The sequence below is a fragment of the Armigeres subalbatus genome, chromosome 3, assembly GCF_024139115.2.
Source record: "Armigeres subalbatus isolate Guangzhou_Male chromosome 3, GZ_Asu_2, whole genome shotgun sequence".
Lineage (NCBI taxonomy): Eukaryota > Metazoa > Arthropoda > Insecta > Diptera > Culicidae > Armigeres > Armigeres subalbatus.
In genome coordinates this window covers 160,028,770-160,050,095 of record NC_085141.1, presented here as the reverse complement: position 1 = coordinate 160,050,095, position 21,326 = coordinate 160,028,770, and the positions used below count along the sequence as shown (strand labels likewise).

The window sequence follows — 21,326 nt, the reverse complement described above, 5'->3', positions numbered from 1 at the left end:
TACGCCAGATTTAGGCTTTTGGAAATGTATGTAAATAAACGTGTGGTGAATTTGAAATTCACCACGGGCTTCATTCTATAATCACCTTAAGTAATATTTCCATATATTAGGTATTTATAGCTATATAAAAGAATACGCTTCAGTATTGTGATCAATACTATATGGATGACCTAATGAACACAATATGAAACACATTTGTCATCCCACAAATAGATTAGTTACGACTGAAGAACCAGTCCACTTTAGCACAGTTAGAAACTCACCAGAATCTTTTGCGCGCTGTATCACCGAGTCCAGGTCACGGATGTACTTTTTGTTGGTCAGATTGGCGCCAACGTCCACGACGATTAGATTCTCATAGCAGTGTTTCATCTCATCCTCGATGATATCAGCCATTCTGCCCGTCGAAGTTTCGTTTGTTTGTTTTGTTAATCGTTGATGAGAAGCTTGGCGTAGCGGACGTGTGCTCGAACTCTACCTAAGATCGAGTAATCGAGTAGGTTGTATTTTCCAGCCGCGGTATTTAGCGCAGAACGCCACCAACAAGGTCGATTATGCGGTTACGTGCGAAGCTAGTGGCGAGCAGTCAGTCTACTACGATCGAACTGCGCACCGGATTAAGGTGACTCTAGACAAAGTAACCGAACGTGAACGCCGTCGACGATATCGTTGAACGCATAGAAGACTGCAAGCCGCGTGTTTACTTTCGACTTTGTGTGAATATATTTATGTTTTATTTTTGCCAGCGGTCTTCTTCAATGTCGAGTTTTACGCTTCCACTTTTTTGCTGCGATGTAGCTGAGGCGTTTTGCGTTCTGTGGCTTTCCTACACCATTATGTGCTGTATTTTGCACCAGAAAATGAAATTATTTTCCTTTCTTTTCGTCGGTTCACTTACACACAGGTACCGGTGTAAATGAAAGGAAAATTTATTTGCAATGTGCGCGTATAATGCAGATGCAAATTTTCGAGGGTTGAGATTTTCAAAATCGTTTCCTGCCTTATTGCAAGGGACGGAGCGCGCCTGTTTTGCGGAGGCGTTGGGTGATGATTCGATTTTCTGGCAGACGAGATGCACCAACACGTTCAGAGTCGTAATGCACTGTGCATGCACGCAGTTCGAAGTGAATTGGAGTGACGTTCGTCCCAGAGCAGACTACGTAAGCTAGCTCTTCCTAACGTGTTCGCATTTGTCCGCGATCCACACATTCATAAATCAATCAGAATTTTTATTCCACTTTTGCCAACTTTTCTGACGACTATGGCAAAGTCACGACTAAGGCCAAGACGGTGAAACGATGATAATTTTTGGAAGCTGAGAGTAATAACCACTACTACAACACAAGTGAGAACCTTAACATATTATTTGATCCAAATTGACTGAGTTCAAGACCTCAAATCAGTTGCACATGTTGTACAAAATTGATATTTTCCCACAGCACGTATCGAAATCTTGGTTCTTTTCCTTCTGATCGAATTGGTTCACTTGCACTGAATGATTTTGCTACTGTGTACTGATATTTTCAAACGATTTTAGTCGCACTGCACCATCTAAGACTAATCACTCGCTACTCGGCATTATATTCACTCAAACAAAATTCTGAAGAAAAAATAGCCTCTTATCTGTTTGATAACAGCCTACAATACGGTATTCCTTGTAACCTTTCACGCATTTGTCACCGTGCGGCGAATTGATAACAGTGGAATTGTATGTTCTAGATCTATAGACTATTCGCCGTATACTCTAATTGGAAGCGATATATCTATGCGCTGCGATATATACACACACGGTCGCGTCACGTCCCAGTCGTCAGTCTTCTAGTCTTGCTCTGTGTCGAATCTCAACTGACGGCCAGGCCAAGTGGAAGCAGGTTTCGTTGATTGCTCCTGCTCCGATTCGTTCGTAGATACCTACACCTAGCGCTCAACCTCAACTACAAATACCGAACTCCGCAAACCTACAGAGCAGGGCAACCAACAACCACATGATTGTTGAATATAGAGTGTGTATCTACGAACACATGTCTTAGCATCCCCTCGTGTTATTAATGTGGTACAAAGAGGAACGTCAAAATAAAACATGATGCTCGATGTCCGTTGGTCGTGTATGTGTGATGGCACACGAAATATGCTATTCGCCGAAATTTATGCGCCACGCTAAGCATAGCGATTCCCATTGAAAGTGACGGAAAAAAATATGATGGAATTTAAAACGCCATGTGGGCTTATACCTACTTCGTTCAGATATCATGATACCAGCCCCGTATTCTATACGGTGTTTGATGTTATTAGCAGATAAAGCTAATGTTAACGATAAAATATGTTGATTAGCGTCTCCTTTTTTGGCTAGTTGAAGTGTTTTCAAACAATTTGAATACATTGTTTATAAATTATTTATTCATCTGTTGTTTTGATACAATACACGTTTCAATGAGTTTCAGTGGCATAGCTAAGGTGAAGCCCCAAATGGTGTTTACCCTGTGTACTGGTGTTTTTTTTTTTCTTCCTAAACAATGGAGGGGGAATCTGCTCAACAGACATCCTGGGTTGACCAGGAAGTGCTGGGTTAGGGGCCACCTCCAATGAGGGAGGCAGGGCTGCATCCCCGACCAGCTAAACCGTTTCCATTGCCGCCAAGCCCATCGTCCCTTCGGTACAACCAGAAAGTAATGCTTCAAAGGGGGGCCAGTGCATGACGCACCCTCGAGGTTAGCTGCGTGTCCTTGCAGCATCGAACATCGTGACTCGCTTTTTTAGAAGAACACCATGGTATCGTGCCAGCGCATTGCCGCCTTTCCAGGTGGCCTTACCACGCCCTATGTCCTCGGAAGGTGGGCAGGGTCGACTTCGCGCCTGCTTCCCTCTGCACGACTGGTATCAAGAATGATGATGCCGCGTGCACCCCAAATTGACCTTTCTGCGATAGGGCCTATTCGCCAGCACACAGAGGGACTTGCCGACGCGAGGCCTACGCCTGCCCCAGCCTTGACGAGGACCCCTTTCCGTCTTCGGGCTCGGAACCCACCTGGTTGACCGACGCCGCGAAAGGGACGATACCATGTTGTTCTTCGCGCGACCACTTGTTCGATAAAAGGATCGAGTTCGACCACAGAGCATGACCACCGGTATGACCCATGAAGCCGACTCCGATCCCTTGGACCACCTCTTATTTGCGCCTGAACTAGCCATCCTTGAGTCCACGCGCCACCTTCTGTGTAGCTCCGAGACGATTTGGGCGATAGCCGATAAAACGGCGTTCCAGCCAACTTCGTCTTTACACATCCTCCGAACTAGGTTGTCCGGGGTAGTGTCCAGACCACATGTGGCAAGCATGTGGTCACGCATTGCGCGAAAAAGTGAGCACACGAACAACACGTGTTCCGCCGTTTCCTCTAAACCTGCGCACACCAAACACTCGGGCGAAGCCGAGCAAGCCAGCTGCTTTACCTGCACTTTGATTTTGCAAAACGCTTAAACGCCGGGCACATCAGGCCCCCATGGGTGCTTGCTGTTCACAGCTTTGCTGGAACAAATCAAACAATTGGGAGGGTTCGTGCAGCATTGTGCCTTATGTCCCTCCAATCCGCAGCGTCGGCAGAGATTGCTTCTGTCAGGGCCTTTGTAGTCCCATTGCTTGTGCCCCGGTTCCGAAGCAACTTCGGGTTGCTCGTATATGCGCACAGGGCATACCGACCATCCCACCTTGACGCTCCCTAACTTGACTACCTTGGAGGCGTCCGCTGCAGATAGCCGAACCAATGCTACCTGCGTCCCTGCCGGACCTTTCCGTAGCCGAACGGCTGCGGTGGGCGTCTCCACTTCACACTGTCGCCGCAGTGCCGTGACGAGCTCTTCGACTTCAGTGATCTCGTCCAGGTCTTTAACCCTTAGATTCACCTCCGTCGTGAGTGCCCTCACCTTGCCCGTCTCGCCTAGGACCTCCTCCGCCAACTTCTTGTAGGCGGCGCCCGTTTGCGAGACGCCCCGCTTCAGCTCGAGTATCATCTCGCCCATCCGGGTACGTCTTATTCGACGTACGTCGGCGCCGAGTTCACCGAGCTTGACGTCACTCCTCATCGCCTTCAAAACATCCGAGTACTTAGCCTCGTCCGCCGTGATGACTAGGGCATCGCCCCTGGAGCGATTGGCGCCTACCCTAGACTTCTTGCTACCCTCATTCGCCTGGGCCTTCTTTTCGGCCCTTGACGTCTTCGGTTTCCTCTTGTTCTTGACCAGGGTCCAGGAGGCGTCATTCCCCTCTATTTCCCTGGTCTGGTGCGGCTGAGAGCTTTCAGCCTGCCGTAACCCCTTACCACCGTCTTGCCTGAGTGGACGGACCTTTCCAGGTCCTTCCTCCCCCGGTTTTGGAGGTACCTGACCGGGGTTCAGCTTCCCAGCCCCACTACCCTTGTTCGGGGTAGTAACCCTCCGCGTTTGGAGCGGCCCCCAGGAGCTCATCCCCTGGAGACTGTCTCCCCGTTTTTGTGTCTGCTCCGTTGGAGTAGTCACCCCCGACGTACCCGCAAATACTTGAGCCTCAGTCTGGGTAGGCTTTGGCACCACCGTCTTAGCTGGCACGCCTTCGGTCGACTCGACCTTGCCCGAGTTCGCGAATGCTTGGGCCTCAGTCTGGGTAGACCTCGACTCCACCGATTTCACGGGTTTACACTTGGCCGTCCCGACCGCCCTCTCCAGCTTGGCGTCCAGCATCGACTTTCGAAGTTTCTGCAAGCTCCTCTTGAGGTCCTTGCTGATATTATGCTTCGATGACGCAAAGTCGATGATGGCGTCCAGCTGTTCCGTCGCCACCTCGAAGGCCGAAAGCCCATCGCGTTTGCGGTTCATCGCCTTCACAAGCCATGGGCCGTCGAAAACCCCTTCCGGCGCTTTTATAGCCGAGAGGAAGGTTGAGTGACCCACGCTGGCGCTGCGCACTGAGCTGCCGACTATTGCCTCTGGCCTCCTAGGCGGAGACCTGAACAACCCACCTCTTGCGAAGGGGTTGTCGCCTACACTACTACCACTAATTGAAGAATTGACTTGGTTTTCCATTTTGGTCCCACGAGTTGCTCGGGAAAAGAGGTCCACCACGCCAGAGCCCAGCATAACGCGGTAAGGGACAATTACTGTGGAGGGTGCCCAGGTACCCCACAGGCTCCGTTAAAGGCCTAGCTTATTATTTCACCCCCCTGGCCATGCATCCCCTCGGCACGGGTCACTTGACGCCTTGGGATTAGGGGTTAGGGACGATGGTCCCGGTCTAACTCGCAGTGTGTGTACTGGTGTAGCAAGCGCCAGTATTGCGAATAATACACAAAGGAACTACTATAGCATTTGAACACTGGATTAGAGAATTTCGAGAATTCATTCATTTGTTCTATTGATGCCCTAGGCAACTGCAAAGTTATGGCTATACGAGAGTGCTGACCATCCTAATCTGGTAATACCAGAGTTCCGACCATGTTCTAACATACGCAAACATGTTTTAAATTCAAATATGAATTTTTCATTCACCTGAAAAAAGTTATATCTACAAGGTTTTTGTTAGCACTATTATTATTCATTTTCTCATACTAAGACCGGAGTGGCCTGTGCAGTACACAAGAGTCTTTTCCATTCATCTCGGTCCATGGTTGCACGTCGCCAGCCACGACGTTGTTAGCACTAATAGAATACAAAAAAATCTTTTTTCCTTTTTCGTACAACAAAGTAGTGCCGAAAGGCTATCATTTCACTCCAAAATCGAACTTTTTTCTTAAAAGCTCGAAGACTCATGATAGTTTAGGTATACCAATCGTGTGTGTGATGTGTGAAATTGTTTATAGCAATTCTTAACCGATTTTCTCACAAGCTGCATTCGTCGGAGGACAAGCCATAGTGACTAAAGTGACCGCATCCCAACGCCATTTCTATTGATGTCCTAAAGTCTATTCAGATAAAGTCTTCTTCTTCTTCAATGGCTCTACATTCCAACTTGGCCGGCTTTTCAACTAATTAGACTGTTAATAGACTCAGTTATCAGTTGAAACCTTTTCTATGCCCGCCATTGCATGAATATGTATCTTGTGTGGCAAGTACAAAGGATACACTATACCCAGGGTGTCAAGAAAGTTTCCAACCCGAAAACGTCCTAGACCGGACCGAGCTCGCTAATAAGCATTTACATTGTGCTAATTTCACGCTAGTATTGTCGGATAGTGCATTGTCCGCTAGAACTAGCGAATATGTAAACGGGCCAACACCGAATTTTGGTCCTATGATGGCGATGTTTAGAACATAGTGCGAGAGATACTTTCCTATTGGAAATCATGTGAAATGAGGAAAAATAATATTGTTGGGTTGTTGCTAGTTTACATGCAAACAAAATAACCGGTATTTTTGTTAATTCATTTGTAGCTAACGATTAGACTGTTTTAAAAATGTATTTTTGGTAACAAACTGTATAATTTTGTTAGATTTCATGAATTCTAACTTATTACTTTTTCTCATATATTTTCCAGTATTGAAGGAGCATCTTCTTGAGCTCGAGTCGCTGTTCGGTCGTGGTTTGCTGGGGCGAGCACTTGCCCTGGTACACGGAAAGAAGCCAATAAAGTTACTCCGGACTCCTAACGGTTTCGGAAGATTGTACGAAGTGCCCGGATCCAAATTTGCTGTAGTGTACAAAATCTTCCCTGGTATTAATTTCTGTACGTGCGAATCGTTTCGCTACTGGGTCCATCAACAGCGTCACCAAGCAACTTGTAAGCACGTACTGGCCACTAAATTGGCCCAAGCAGTTCATCTAATCGAAGAGGAAACAATTCCCGAGAAAATCTACCTTCAACTCTCGGCAGAACTAATTAAGGAACGCATCAATAGTACGCCCACCAAGCAGCAGACCCATCACTCCAATCCAGCAGGAGAAGGACCATCCAAATAAGATCGGCTCGGCGGCCGCCTGTGGTCCCTGGTAAATGCAAAATACGAAACTCCTACTCGAGAGAGGTATCTTACTGAATCGGAAGATGCTAACCCAGTCGCAGTTTTCGCAAATTCATTTCTCGGCTGTGCTGAACAACTATGCCATGTTCTACAATGTGGCCAGAGCCATCAGCTTTGTCGATGTAAGTGCACCCGAAGAAGGTAGGATAGTTTAACGTTCGTCACTGTACAGTACGCATTTCTATAAAATTGCTAGATGCAGGGTTACGCGGTTTAATTTTTAATAACTATTAACACGAATTTTAGCAATTGTTCGTCGTTCTGCTAAACCGCCAATTTTTTACGCAAAATTTAGTAATGAATCGCATCGAATGTTTCTCCACTTAGTAGGTAATATTGAGGATTATGAGCAAAGTGTCAAATAGGACATTGAATAAGGCGTTTAACGCGGTTTGGTAGAACTCCGAGCAATTATAAAAACAACTTGAATTTAATAACACTCAAAGATGGAAAGCTCCAGTCAGGGCCGGTAGCAGGTGACTTTTTGTGACTTGGTCACTATTTTGAGTCTAGCCACTAAAATGTCACTATTTGCATCCAAGGGTCACTAAAGTCACTATTTTTGCACCGCCGATTGCAACAAGTTAAATCAAACCGCTTGTAGTTTCAGTCAGCGGGTTCGCAACGGTCTACATTTAACACATAAAAAATGTCCTTCTTACCGCATACCGCGAAAACCGGGTGAACCGTGCTTCTTTTTACCAATTTATAAAATTTTATTGGCTCAGTCAAGAAGTGTAATAATTTCAAAGTCCCAGTAAAAATTTAAAACTCGAACATTTAAATTTTATGTTCTCCTTGCCAACTTTTGAGACAAAGAATCTTAGTACATACACGATATAGTAGTAGATATAAAAACATCATAAATTATCAATTATTCAATTTTATATTGACTTTGCTTGACTGCTATTAAACCGAATATAGTTTCGGTAAAGTTGCTAAATTCTTAGTAGATTTTTTTTTATATGTACTGTTAAATAATTTCGCTGCTATTTTTAAAAATTACTTCCAAAAAGAAGAGCCACTCATACATTTAATGCACACTGATCTGATCAGGTTGGTGTGAACCATTGCCGGTCGAGTTTGTAAGCCCAATGTGTGGTCCTCACTAACTTCACTTCCAAAGGACATTATGGACAACATAGAGACCGCTAAATTGGAGGATATCTTTAAACTCCACGCTTTCAATAATGCAAAGAAGCATTACTTTGCTGCTGTAAATACGTAATCAAAAAATCTGGTTGAAGAATCGTTTATAACACATTGCTAATGCCTCAACCCGCCAGCCGTTGCATCCAGTGTAAGCTCCAAGTATATTGTGGACATATTCATGTTACTTTCGTTTCAAATCAGCTATGATCTAATTCTTAGCAAATGGAACTTGTTAAAAATCTAAATGCTGATCTTAAGTACAGAGTCCATAATTGAGTGTATTAGAACCAGTTTTTTTTATTAAGAGTCACCTCCGGTGACTATGGTATGAAAAACATCTTTAACCTTTTATAAGGCAGACGAATCTAAACAATAAATTAACAAAAACAACAATAGGACATAATGTTGACATGGTATTAAACTCAAATGTATGTTTGTTAATGTTATACATTAAATAGTTCAAAAACATTGAAAAATTGGTAACAATATAGTTGCCACTTCTCGGCAAGCGGGACAACATTGGTGGCAATATATTTGCCACTGCCCGGCTAACGGGAAAACATTGGTGGCAATATAGTTGCCATATATAGGCAACAACAAAAATAAATAAAAGATTTTTAAAAATTAGGTTTTACGTAAAACCAGTCAAATCGAGGCACATTACATTTTTTTTAGTCTAGTCCTAGTTGTAAAACGCATTAGAAGTGATTTTTTTTTGCGCTTTTGTTCCCAAGGGGACACAATTTCGTCAAAAATCCAAAAACCAAATATACAGAAAGGCAAAGCTTTTTTCACGCTAATCACGCCATAATCTACCAGGAGATTCAAAATAATTGATACCAACGAGAAAAAAATATATCTTTGTCGTTTTTTTAACGAATTATAAATGGAAATCCTTCTTTCACTCGAAACTAACGATCTGTTATTAAAAACCCTGATTAATCCACCTAGCAGTGATGGTGCCTTTCTCGTGCATTATAAAAATAGTATTTTGGGCATAACTTCCGAGCTTCTATTCCGATATTCCAATATCCGATGGCCAATATTCAATAGGAAACAATGGTAGAGTATCCTGCGTCGAATGCAACTTGTTGCGAGTAAATCGGTTAAGGATAAGTGCCTGAAAAATGAGTGACACTTTTTTTAGGGTGGGTGCGCACAGACACACACATACACACAGACATCGCCCCAATTCATCGAGCTGGGTCTCCGGGCCTTCTATAAGAAGTTTGTTTTTGGAGCGATCATCTAGCCTTTACGTATACTTAGTATAAGCAGCTAACCGCAAGTCGAGCACATCTGTATATGGCGTCCATATAGGTTAGACCTCTTCATGTTTTCAAAAAGTATCAAACATTCAATCGGTCAGCCCAGCATCACAATTCTTATGCTAAAATAAGTCTCCTGTCAAATTTTCAGCTAATTCGGATAAAATTTCGAGGTGGCTCAAGTCGATTTAGTGTTTTTGGGCTATTTTCAATTTTGGAAAAAATCTAACAGGAGATATAAACGTCGAAAACTATCGCAACAACCTCCATACGAAAGCTTTTGGTGTGCTCTACAAGTCTTGTGAACATTGCGATTCGTTCCGTTCACGTTTTGTCCATGTTAAAGTGATTTTCAAGCTTTTAAGTGCATAAAAATACTGTTTCACCCAAAAGTCGTTGTTTTACAAAGTTCTTGAGTTTATGACAAATGATTGTTAATTTATTATTTTATTATTCCTCTGTTTTCCTATATTATAGGTACATATGTGCTCGCAGCTTAGCGGTATTTAAAGATGTATGTCATGCTTCTTGGAAGGCCTTAGTAATTTTGGGAAATATACGTCATGAAAATCGAAGAAAATTTATGAAAAGTTATGTGAGTATTCTGTCAGCAAAAACTTTTCAAGTCCTGATGAAATATTTTTAAGCTTTCAGCGGCAGTATAAGTAGAACGCGCATCGATTTTCCAACACCAGAACTGTTGCTCAAATCGGAGACAAGCTCGGTGCTCTAGTGGCTACCGCTTCTGCCCACAAGCAGGAAGTCGTGGGTTTTGTTCTTTATTGTTTTGTATGCCTTAGTTCGTCATGCGTTCCCTATTCTACCATAACAATTCCTACTGTTATACCTTCCATGCATGCGCCTATGAAGGGTCGTAGACTGCCGTGAATCGCATATTTGTCCCATCTTTGCTGGGTTTCCTATTCATATGTAGAGTTCTCTGTACTTTTTTTCACTAGGTGTCCATCTTTTCCCCTGAAATATTCGCGATCACGTGGCCAATATAGATATCGACTATTGGATAGTGGTAACGGATTGAAGAAATGCTACTCTCCTGCTACAGTAATGTGGTGATGTGATGATAATGATAATGATAATGATGTGATATTGTATTTATATTTTTTCAACCATCATTGGGGCTGTATCAAGTCTGTTGATGTAATAAATAAATAATAACAGTAAAAGCTTGTAACGCCCACGTGCGAATCATTTAAATCTAAAGCTTTCACATTTGTCCTACCCGCGACTTGGAACGTGCATGCGCCTCTGGTTTCATTGCTTTGTTTTTGATGGGATGGGAATAGGAGCTATAGGATAAAGTGCCGAACCGTTCTCCGAACAGTATGTCGGGGGGGCCGTGGCCCTTGGCCCTCACAAATCTTATGTACCAGAACCAACCTTCCCCGAGGGTCTCTTCCGGCTAAATCCGGCCCTGAGAGCGGCTATCAACAGCGTCTGTTCCCCATGTTAGGGGTGGCTGATCATCGTCCGAGTGCCAGCAAGGGACTCTAAACTAAACTGTGCACATCATGCTGCATCATGTCAGCATTGAAAAGGCAGCCCCTCCAACGCAAAAGTAGAGCAAACGGATTGATTCAACGGCAACAGAGCCGGCAACGAATAAAGGACAACAATTGGAAAGTCGGATCTTGGAACGTGAGAACTTTGAATGAACCCGCACGTGTTGGGCTCCTGGCTCGTGAGCTGCAGAAGGTCGGCGTGAGTGTGGCAGCAATCCAGGAAATACGGTGGCCCAGAACTGGAGAACGTGAATTTCGGGCGGTGGATCCCATAGCGAACACTTCATTCAAGTACCACATCTACTATAGCGGCGGTGACAGAGCAGAACGAGGAGTTGGCTTCATGGTGATCGGGAAGCAGATGAAGCGTGTTATCCGGTGGAAGCCGATAAGCGACCGCATTTGCGTGTTGAGAATGAAGGGCAAGTTCTTCAACTATAGCCTGATCAGCATCTATGCCCCAACGAACAATAAGCCTGATGACGTGAAGGATGAGTTCTATGAGAGCCTTGATAAGGCCTACGGAGAGTGCCCAACACACGATGTAAAGATTGTCATCGGGGATGCAAATGCGCAGATCGGAAGAGAAGGTTTCATTCCGCTACCAACGATAATGGTCTGTGACTTGTAACCTATGCTGCTGCTAGAGGGATGGCAATAAGCAGTACCTACTTCGCACGTAAGAATATCCGCAAACACACCTGGCAACATACGAGTGGAGACACTTGCTCGCAGATAGACCACGTGCTGGTCGACGGACGACATTTCTCGGATATTATAAATGTAAGGTCATGCAGAGGTCCGAACATCGACTCGGATCACTACCTTGTAGTTGCAAAAATTCGGGCGCGACTCTCCAGCGTCACGAATTCACGAAACAAGAGAACGATGCGTTTCAATATCTAACGCTTCTCAGTTGAAGGAGTTGCTGGACGAGCGGATAGGAGAAGCCACCGGACCTGGCGACGTCAACAGATTGTGGGAAAATAACCACGAAGCTGTGACTACAACAGGACATGAAGTGTTAGGCACTGCACAGCGACGCCAACGAATTGGTTGGTTTGATGAGGAGTGCCAGAAAAGACGAAAAAACATGGATAGAAACGATATGTGGAGGTTTTACGCAACTGTCAATTGCGCGCGGCATAAGACTGCGCCAGTGCCCGCCATGTGCAATGACCGAGGGGAATTTGCTGACAGACAAGACTATGGTGGCAGCCAGGTGGAAGGAGCACTTCAAAGATTTGTTGAACGGTGAAAATGAAAGTGTATTAAGTAGCAGGATGAACATAGTCGGCGACGGTCAAGCTGTGGAACCACCAACGCTGAACGAGGTTAAGAAGGCTCTAAACGAGCTAAAACACAGTAAAGCTGATGGGAAGGACGAGACCCCGGTCGAGCTTCTCAAACACGGAAGTGAGCAGCTGCATAAATCAATCCACCACAGAGGAAAGGCATTATCATCACACGGTCACATATGCTCCTGGGCTTTGCGGACGACATCGACCTTATTGAAATCGATCGCAGAGCAGTATACTATAGTGGAGGCTTTTGTCCCATTGAAGAGGGAGACGGCGAGGATAGGCTTAACCTGCAAAGACGGCTTCTTTTTCCTTGTTTTAACACTTGTTCTTCTTTTCTTCACAGTTGATCATCGATTCTCAACTGGTCGGGGTTCAGCCAAAACGCACCAAGCGCCAACGAAAAATTACCCAATTTTCTGCCCAGACTTTCGTTTACCAGATTAATTTAATCGCAAATCGTATCGGATATCCCTCAATCCAATAAATGAGGATATCCTATTGCAAATGTACGCTTGAATTGATATGAAACGATTTCCGTTGTCCTTGTACGAACAAAATATCACAAGTCAGTCAAAAAGCCGCTTGAGTATTTCACCTAAATCCCGGGTAGAATCTTCGGAGCACAATAAAAGTGTTTGCAATTTACGGATTTTTATAATTATTTTTGTAAAGATTTTCCTATCGGGAATAAAACACGTATTCATAACTGCTCAATATTAAGCTGTCCGGCAATTCTAGAATACTTTCCAAAGTGAAAAAGTACTTGTAAAACAAAATCATTCTGAATACTTTTTGAGGGATACTAATACTTTCACACAAAAAGGTGCTGGTTGCATCTGACAATTCGTGACAGCGCTTGCTGGTTGCAGATGAAGTTACATTTTTTCCTCTTTGCAAGTCCCGTCCCATAGGCCTTAACCAATAACTCCACCAAGACAAAGTACATGGTGGGAGGTAGAGATAGAGGAAGACCTATGGGTGTTGGTGCAGAGGTAGTGCTTGATGGGGATGTGTTTGAAGTTGTTGAATAATAGTGCTGTCCAATGATAGCTTGAAGTAGCTCGAAGTTTCTCCCTGTCCTGCTCATGCCCATTTGTTGTCAAAAAAGAACGAGCAGGACGGGAACAACTTCGAGCTACTTCGAGCTGCTCATTGGACAGCACTAAACGCTTGTGACATGTGACAATGACGTTTCCCGTGAAGTGAAAAGACGTATTGCTGCTGCGAATTACGAATTACGTAACCAGCTTGGGTCCCGCAGCATGCAAACGGAAACGAAATTAGCTCTATACAAAACTCTGATTCTACCAATGGCCCCTTATGGACATGAAGCATGGACGTTAAAAGAGGCCGACCGGAAAGCTTTCGGGGTTTTGAGCGAAAAGTGCTGCGAACAATACTCGGAGGGAAACTAGAAAATGCGCAGACGCATGAATCATGAGCTGTATCAAGTATACAAAGAAGAAAATATTGTGAATCGTATAAAATACAACAGACTTCAGAATAGCGGAAAAAATATTTAACAGAGAACCAGATAGGGGCCGGCGACTTCGTGGAAGGCCAAGAACACGCTGGCTGCACGTGGTGGAATCGGACCTGGAGACCCTGAACGTTCGGGAAAACTGGAGGAACATCGCCCAAGACCGACGATTATGGAGCTCTACAATACGCCTGAGCTCTACAATATCGACGCTGTAGCCAACCAGTAATCCAGGCAGGGAGACCATAACAAGCGTTTTTATGTTTAGAGAAAACCGTTTTTCGTTATTTTCAACGAGCTAGCGTTGGAAAATGTAATGTTCAACTATATGGGTTTTCTTTAAATTTGCACAGGGAATGAGACGTCTAGTTTAGTTGGTAGTCAAACTATTACAAGATGTTTATTCATCTTAAACTCAATACATTGATCACTCAGGCGCAGTTGGAAATGAGATCCCAACCAGTGGGATTTACCTTTCTACCGAGTGGACTTTGCCACTACAATTCCTTCCTCCTTTAAAAAGGAATTATATGTCGTTAACTAGAACAGTGACTAAACTGATAATTGACTTTTGCGCAAAATACATCAACAACAAAATAAAATCAGACGGCAATATTACAGAAGCATGCCTTAACAAAATTCAAACATGGATTTCCAAACTTATATGCAAACTATCCGAAAATTCGCTTAATTCAATAATACACAAATTCTTGTTTCCTACGCTTCTTCAGATTTCGTTTGCTACACCTGGGCTGCGGAGCATCCTGTACTTCTCGAGCATTCCCTTCCGGAGTGAACTCTTGGTTCGTCTGATGGTTGGAACTCGAAGCGGCATCATTTGATCCTGCAGTTCGAGTGGATTGATCATCCAAATGCGGCATGCGTGGAAGATTCTCCTCAAACAAAAAGGAGTCAGCAGCGAAACCGTAAAAATCCGAATCGGAATCATCGGACGCTTCCTTGTTGTCTCTTTTTCGCTTGCCGCTGCTTGAATAAATGCTGTTGCTTGGCTCGATTGAAAGCTGTGTCGGACTCTCTCCATTTAAAACAAAACGATGAGAAAATCGGTGGCGAGAGTCTCCAGTGATTTTGATCTGCCGCTTATGCGCAGAAACGGTCCTGCCACCCAACGAGATCTGTTGACACTGCAGTGAAAAACAAAAATCACCGCTTAAAGCGCCGGTACTCAAAGTCCAGCAGAAAAAACTCCGGTAAGCAGGCAGCATACAGCAAAATGCACCGAATGCACCCAGCAGCAACAGCAAGCAACACGGCAACCACAGCAACAGCGATGAATCTCAGCGAAATGGTTGAACAGCAACCGGCGGGGAAAGTCACTTTCACAAAATCCGCTCAACCACCACGATATACACGGAAGTCATCAGCTGATTAAGGTCGATGAACTCTTTATGCACCATCAACGACTGGTCTTGTCGAACGAAGCAACGATCGCGTCAGCACTTAAGCAAAACAAAATGCACTCCAAACTTGTCAACTGATGCACTTTTCGGCATTATTCACTTCCTTCTCGAAAACGTCAAATTCAGTGGAAGTGATGATTTTACCGCGTGTATGCCACAGTTGACCACGACTAGGGTGCGTTGCAGCTGTATACTTCGTGATTCAGGTTCACCAAAATCAACTTAGGCCGATAAAATTCACGCCAAAAGTATAATGAAACCGGCGGTCGTGAAAAGTACGGGAAGTTGAAAAAAATATATTCTTCCTCGTCGCCACTGTAATGTTCAACTATATGGGTTTTCTTTAAATTTGCACAGGGAATGAGACGTCTAGTTCAGTTGGTAGTCAAACTATAACAAGATGTTTATTCATCTTAAACTCAATACATTGATCACTCAGGCGCAGTTGGAAATGAGAACCCAACCAGTGGGATTTACCTTTCTACCGAGTGGACTTTGCCACTACAGAAAATAAACAAAAATCATATCTCTCACATGAAATTCTTTCTCCGATTCGTAACTTTTTCGTCTCTTTTATTATTCGCGAGATTTATCGTCGAACAATTTTGAAAATTGTAAATCCGCGACGGGATTCGAACCTAGAGCATTAACAATTAAAATGTATGTATGTGATGCGCTCACTCTAGTCATTCCCTTCTACCGTTTGTAATGGTGATGACACGAAAAGACTATAAACCATAGGAAAATTTTCGCGGCAATCTAAGTGTACAAAAAATGCGATGTAAGTGATTATCCTGTGCTCCTGAGATTGAGTGGACATTACGAACCCTGCTAAAGGCTGGTTTTGGAAAGCGTGTCACAGGATTTGATCCCCCATGCATTTTTAAAGGGCGTTTAAAAGTTATGAAGAAAATGGTACATCGGACCATATAAACCCCATATAAGGTTGGTGTCTTAACTAAATGCGAAAAAGGCACCACCAACGCCAGGTGGATTAATCTGTTTTGCCTTTCTCGTATTTTTATATTTATTAACAAGCACTCTACTTATTATTTTCCATGAAGTGGCTTTATTTGCTACCTAGTAACACCCCAGATGAATGTGACCGCGGACAGTCCGGCTTATAGCACTTTTTGCAGATGGGACACGGAAAACCTTTTATCAGCTTTCATTCTCTTCTGTGGCAGAACATGCAGCGCCCAATCCATTTTTTCTGGGCCTATTCCAGGGGCTTTGTTGTTTTACAGCCGGTTTCTCTAGAAATTTTACACAATGTAAAAATCTTATGTAACCCGAGTAAAAAGGCAAAACGGAATTATTAAACATTGTAACAGCATCATTTATGTTTTATTTTTTTTTAGAATTTATTTATTTTAGCAACATCCTGAACCACGTTTATAACAGTCTATACGAAAACCACCGAAAACTGTTGACACAAATGTGTTATTCCCTCTAACTTGGTAAGCTTATTCATAACAGAAAGACAAAATTGCCAAAAAACTACATGGGAGTTTTGTGCGCATTGGAGTTATTGGGAACGGACATAATCAGTGAATTTGTTTCCAATGAGCACGATAGGGGATTATTTGCTAGGGATCTTAAGATTTGCGCTGTTCTTCAGAGGTTTGTAGACCATCATTCGCAAGCCAGAATGACCCAACGCCCCCTTATGGCTAACTAACTTCAGAGAAGATTAGTATCATGCTTCAAGGTGCTTTGAGTAGGTACCAGAGGCAACAATTCTAAGCTTTTAACGATCATTTATCATTTGGAATTGTTCTTACATTTTATCTAGTCAGTGGCGTAGCCAGGGGGGTGGTTTTGGGCATAAACCCCCCCCCCAGAGACAAAATTTTTAGAAGAAATTTTTTTTTCCGAAAAAAAAATGTTCAGAAAACCCCCCCCAGACCAATTTTCTGGCTACGCCACTGTATCTAGTAATAGCATAATCTGAAACCCGTATTCTATGTATACTTAGCCGCCGTTTAACGTTTTACAGAATGCAACGGTTCAGCTCAGCTCTGATGGCGTGAAAGTAGTCGTCGAAGATTGCAAAAGTGTTCAAGCCACGGCATACATTACGAAAGCCTGCTTCTCGGAGTACAACATTTCCCAACCGAAACGCAAGCTGGCCACAATGGATGCTAACGAAGAAGTAACCGGTGACGACGAGCCGTTAACCTCGTTCGGTTTGAATTTAAAGGTTTTCACTGACTGTTTAAGTATGTTTATGGATGGCGGTTACGACTCCAGTATGAAGATGCTGTACAAAGGCGATGGTGCCCCACTGGTGGTGATTCTAGAGCGACGTTGTGAGGACGGTCTGATAACCGAATGTTCGGTAAAAACGATGGAAGCGCTGGATATTTTAGATTACGACTTCGAGGAGGATCACGTATGCAGTAAAGTTAGCATTAAGGGTCAGGAGTTCTTCGCTCTGCTTTCCGAAATGGATCGAAACTGCAAAGAAATTGAGATACTTCTCTCGCCAGACGCGCCACATGTCAAGTTCTCCACGTTCGATGAACTGGGGTCGGAATCAAGCTTCGAAATAACCAATAGCAGCGACATGTTGATTTCGTTTCACAGCACCGATACTACCTCGAATAGGTATCAGTTTGCTCACTTCAAGTTGGTCATGAGGACATTGGCCCTAGCCTCAAAAATTGCACTGCGAACTAACAAGGACGGACTACTTGGGCTGCAGGTAATGATTGAAAATTCCGATAGTTCCAATATTTTTGTAGAGTACTTTGTGATGCCTCTTTGCGATGGGGACGCAGATGATACTGCCATTTCGTGTAACTGAAACATTGTTTGTTTGAATAGTAAACTGTTGAAGAAAAAACTTTCGAATTCATTTTCCCAGTCCATGATTATTTTAAGATCAGAAAGAAAAATCCTTGGAGGAACAATACGCACTAAGAGAATTTTTTGTCCTATAAAAAAAAAGAATCTACCAGCAAGTTATTACTGCAAAAAAATAAAATAAAACGAAGTCAAATTTATTGATTTATTCTATTCTATTTTACCTGGATTTGACAAAAATATTAGTAAGCAGACAGTCAATTATGAATCCTCCTGCTATCTTCTCCCACGATATTCATTTCTCCGATTGTTATTTCCACCCCCTCCCCGGTTGCGACCATTGCCTCTATCTCTAGAGAATAGCTCACCATCATTGTTCCGGTCTCGGTTGGAATAGTTATCGCGATCCCTCTCACCGCGGTCTCCTCTATCCCGATTGTATGGCTTCTGTTGCTGGTGCTGTTGGCGATCATTACGATTCATTTTATTCTGTTGCATGTGCTGCGGTACGTGGCCCATATTGGCCAGCACCTGCTGACTCAGTTGATTGAGCATTCCCTGCATCATGTGGTTCATCGCCCCCGGGCTCATGTTGGCAAATTGCAGTTGTCCTAAGTTGGGCATGTTCCCTGGACTTTGCTGCTGCGGCTGACCGCCACGGTTTTGTTGTGGGTTGTTCACCTTCGGAGAACCGGCGTTCTGACCATTCTTACTCTTCTTGTGCAGTGTTAACTGTCGATTGAACAATCTAGTGCCGTCGAAAATATTGATGGCATATTCCACCGAAGCACCATGGGTGTAAGTGATAAATGCGAATGATCGGGGCCGTTTATCTTTGTCCTGTGGAATCTTTACCATTTCTACGGGGCCTGCCTATAAATTAAGTTAATTTATAGCCGAATTGGTTCCATCAACAATTGAACCGATAGTCCTACCTGCAAGAATAATTCGTACAGAAGTTCCTCCGTTACTTTCTCAGCAAGATTCCCGCACCATAGCGTACGTTCGTCTTCCTCGCTCATTGCTGTGGTAAAATTTAATGCAATTGCTGGATAAGATCTGTTGTGTTTTCTGGCGTTGGGAGTAAAACAAAACTGATATCCACAACCACTCAACAAACAACCAAACTGATGTGCGCTGCGCACACAGAACCGATTTGTTGCAACAATGACAGTTGTTCGGAAGTGCGATGTTTTTGATGATTTCGCTTGCTTCGCTCACTTTCCTGCAGGATATAAAATCTAGACCAACATTTGAAAAGGGTGTACAGCCAAAATTTATTCCTTTTGATTCTTTTGGTCTGTCTCATTCGGATAATTAAACTTAAAAGTGACATTTCAATAATTATCGAATAACCCTGCTCGCAGAGCAAGATTACTTTTGACAGATATCGAATCATTTTACATCGCTTTCTTATTGGAATTGCTGGCTAGCACCAACCATTCTTATGACCGGGTAATTTCTTAATTTTCGGACTGTCACTTTTAAGTTTAATTCTCCAAATGAGACAGACCCTTTGTCTATACGTATATAGCTATATATCAAGACAAAATTTTTAAAACGACTTATCTGCTTTTGTAAACAAAGATTCAAAAGACAATTTGACGAATCTGATAACTCTCCCACGCAAACCAACACCATCAATAGATAGGTGAAGGATTCCGCTATGCTATAGTCAGACAAAAAGAAGGCAGGCTTAAGTTCACTCAAACCTGCTTGAACGCAGGCGAATGTTAGGCCAAACTGAAAAAAACAGCACTTTTTCGATTTTTTTATCCTAAATTTTTTTTTTATTTTTACACATATTCTGAGGCGCCAAGAAATACTATGAAGAAATAAGGATCTGTCTCATTTGGAGAATTAAACCGAAATTAAACTTAAAAGTGACGTTTCAATTATCAAATAACCCTGCTCGCAGAGCAAGCTTACTTTTGACAGATATCGAATTATTTTTCATCGATGTCCAATTGGAATTGCTGTGCAGCACCAGCCATTCTTATGACCGGGTGATTGTTTTTATTTTTGAACTGTCACTTTTAAGTTTAATTCTCCAAATGAGACAGACCCTAAATAGCTAAAAAATCGAATTAAAAAATTATACTCGCGTTACATATGATTACGGCTTATAAACCAAAACCATGATTTTCGATTTTCTAGTATTAACGATTGTTTTGTTATTGAATCTTTATGCTAGGTAAAACTCCGATCTTGATATTCCTTGAATAACACTTTTATTGCTGTTTTGAGTGAACGTCTCATGAACCTTTTGCACCATAGTGGTTTTTAAGGATCTGTCTCATTTGGAGAATTAAACTTAAAAGTGACAGTTCGAAAATTAAAAAATCAACCCGTTAAAAGAATGGCTGGTGCTACCCAGCAATTCCAATAGGACATCGATGGAAAATGATGCGATATCTGTCAAAAGTAATCTTGCTCTGCGAGCAGGGTTAAGGCTGCCTCACACCTCGGGAAAATTTTCCAGCGGATTTTGAGCCCCGTGTATTTTAAATGGGGCCGGGATTTTGATTTTCCGTGTCCAAATTCCGAAAACATCGCATATGCAAAAATGCATGGGGAAAAAATCCGCGAACCAAACTCCCGAGGTGTGAGGCTACCTTTATTCGATAATTATTGAAATGTCACTTTTAAGTTTAATTTCAGTTTAATTATCCAATTGAGACAGATCCTAAGTCCTTTGTTTGGCGCCCTTAACTACCATGTTGAGGGTTTTGCTTTGGTTTTTAGGACGTTCACTTTTTATTGTTTATTTGAAAATCTGGTTTTAAGTTATTTTAAAATGCATATTCTTGCTAGATTATCAATATATCGCATAGCAGAAGTGCTCTGGCCAACAAATCTAAACAAATCCGATGCTATTACTAGCTTTGAGCGAACGGTTTAAAAGCCAGACGAGCTGCCGGTAATGCGAATAAACGGCGCGGTTTTTGTTTTAGCTGAAATTTTGTAGATTTCGAATAGTGTTTCAATTAATCTAAATTTACTGTTATAATATAACCATTATTTACGTATAGCATTGACATGTTTTTGGCAATGGAATGTGTTTCTACTTCAATAAATGAATTAAATTAGTCATAGAAAACTTGAACCTCATTTTTCTCGATTCAGTATTGTTGGCTTTTCGGCCGTCATCATATGTAGAGATGTCATAAATTAATCGATTACTTCGATTAATCGATTCATCGTTGTAATAATCGATTAATTTTGAATCGATCATTACCTAACGATTAATCGATTCAATAATCGAGAGTAATCGATTTGTTACTAATCGATTAATCAGGATTTTACGACATCATAAGGATGTCGCAAATTAATTGATTACTTCCATTAATCGATTCATCGTTGTAATAATCGATTAATTTTGAATCGAT

At 42.8% G+C, this 21,326-nt stretch overlaps 3 protein-coding genes across 3 annotated transcripts in view; 1 reads left to right on the top strand and 2 right to left on the bottom strand.

Annotated features, from left to right (window-relative positions):
- The window catches only part of LOC134220858 (3'-5' ssDNA/RNA exonuclease TatD), a 40,983-nt gene extending 39,060 nt beyond the window's left edge, over nucleotides 1-1,923 (bottom strand). Inside the window, exon 1 of the mRNA XM_062700017.1 lies at nucleotides 264-1,923. Within this exon, the coding sequence (XP_062556001.1) occupies nucleotides 264-396 (133 nt within the window). The 5' untranslated portion in view covers nucleotides 397-1,923. The remainder of the gene's footprint in view (nucleotides 1-263) is intronic.
- A 4,888-nt stretch (nucleotides 1,924-6,811) lies between these two features.
- LOC134220857 (cell cycle checkpoint protein RAD1) lies at nucleotides 6,812-17,989 on the top strand. The gene is made up of 2 exons (XM_062700016.1): nucleotides 6,812-7,106; nucleotides 17,129-17,989. The coding sequence occupies exons 1-2, from the start codon at nucleotides 6,957-6,959 to the stop codon at nucleotides 17,936-17,938; spliced, it is 960 nt and encodes a 319-aa protein (XP_062556000.1). The 5' UTR covers nucleotides 6,812-6,956; the 3' UTR covers nucleotides 17,939-17,989.
- Nucleotides 17,990-18,128: 139 nt separating this feature from the next.
- LOC134220859 (RNA-binding protein 7) lies at nucleotides 18,129-19,100 on the bottom strand. Its single transcript, XM_062700019.1, has 2 exons — nucleotides 18,873-19,100; nucleotides 18,129-18,810 (listed from the first exon to the last, which is right to left on the bottom strand). The coding sequence occupies exons 1-2, from the start codon at nucleotides 18,957-18,959 to the stop codon at nucleotides 18,214-18,216; spliced, it is 684 nt and encodes a 227-aa protein (XP_062556003.1). The 5' UTR covers nucleotides 18,960-19,100; the 3' UTR covers nucleotides 18,129-18,213.
- Between the last annotated feature and the right edge of the window lie 2,226 nt (nucleotides 19,101-21,326).

Bases quoted from the DNA above. Each gene is read 5' to 3' on its own strand.
- LOC134220857 (XM_062700016.1), top strand. From the start codon at position 6,957: ATGCAAAATACGAAACTCCTACTCGAGAGAGGTATCTTACTGAATCGG. The intron at 7,107-17,128 runs GTAAGTGCACCC...AACGTTTTACAG, and splicing joins GAGCCATCAGCTTTGTCGAT to AATGCAACGGTTCAGCTCAG.
- LOC134220859 (XM_062700019.1), bottom strand. From the start codon at position 18,959: ATGAGCGAGGAAGACGAACGTACGCTATGGTGCGGGAATCTTGCTGAG. The intron at 18,811-18,872 runs GTAGGACTATCG...CTTAATTTATAG, and splicing joins TGTACGAATTATTCTTGCAG to GCAGGCCCCGTAGAAATGGT.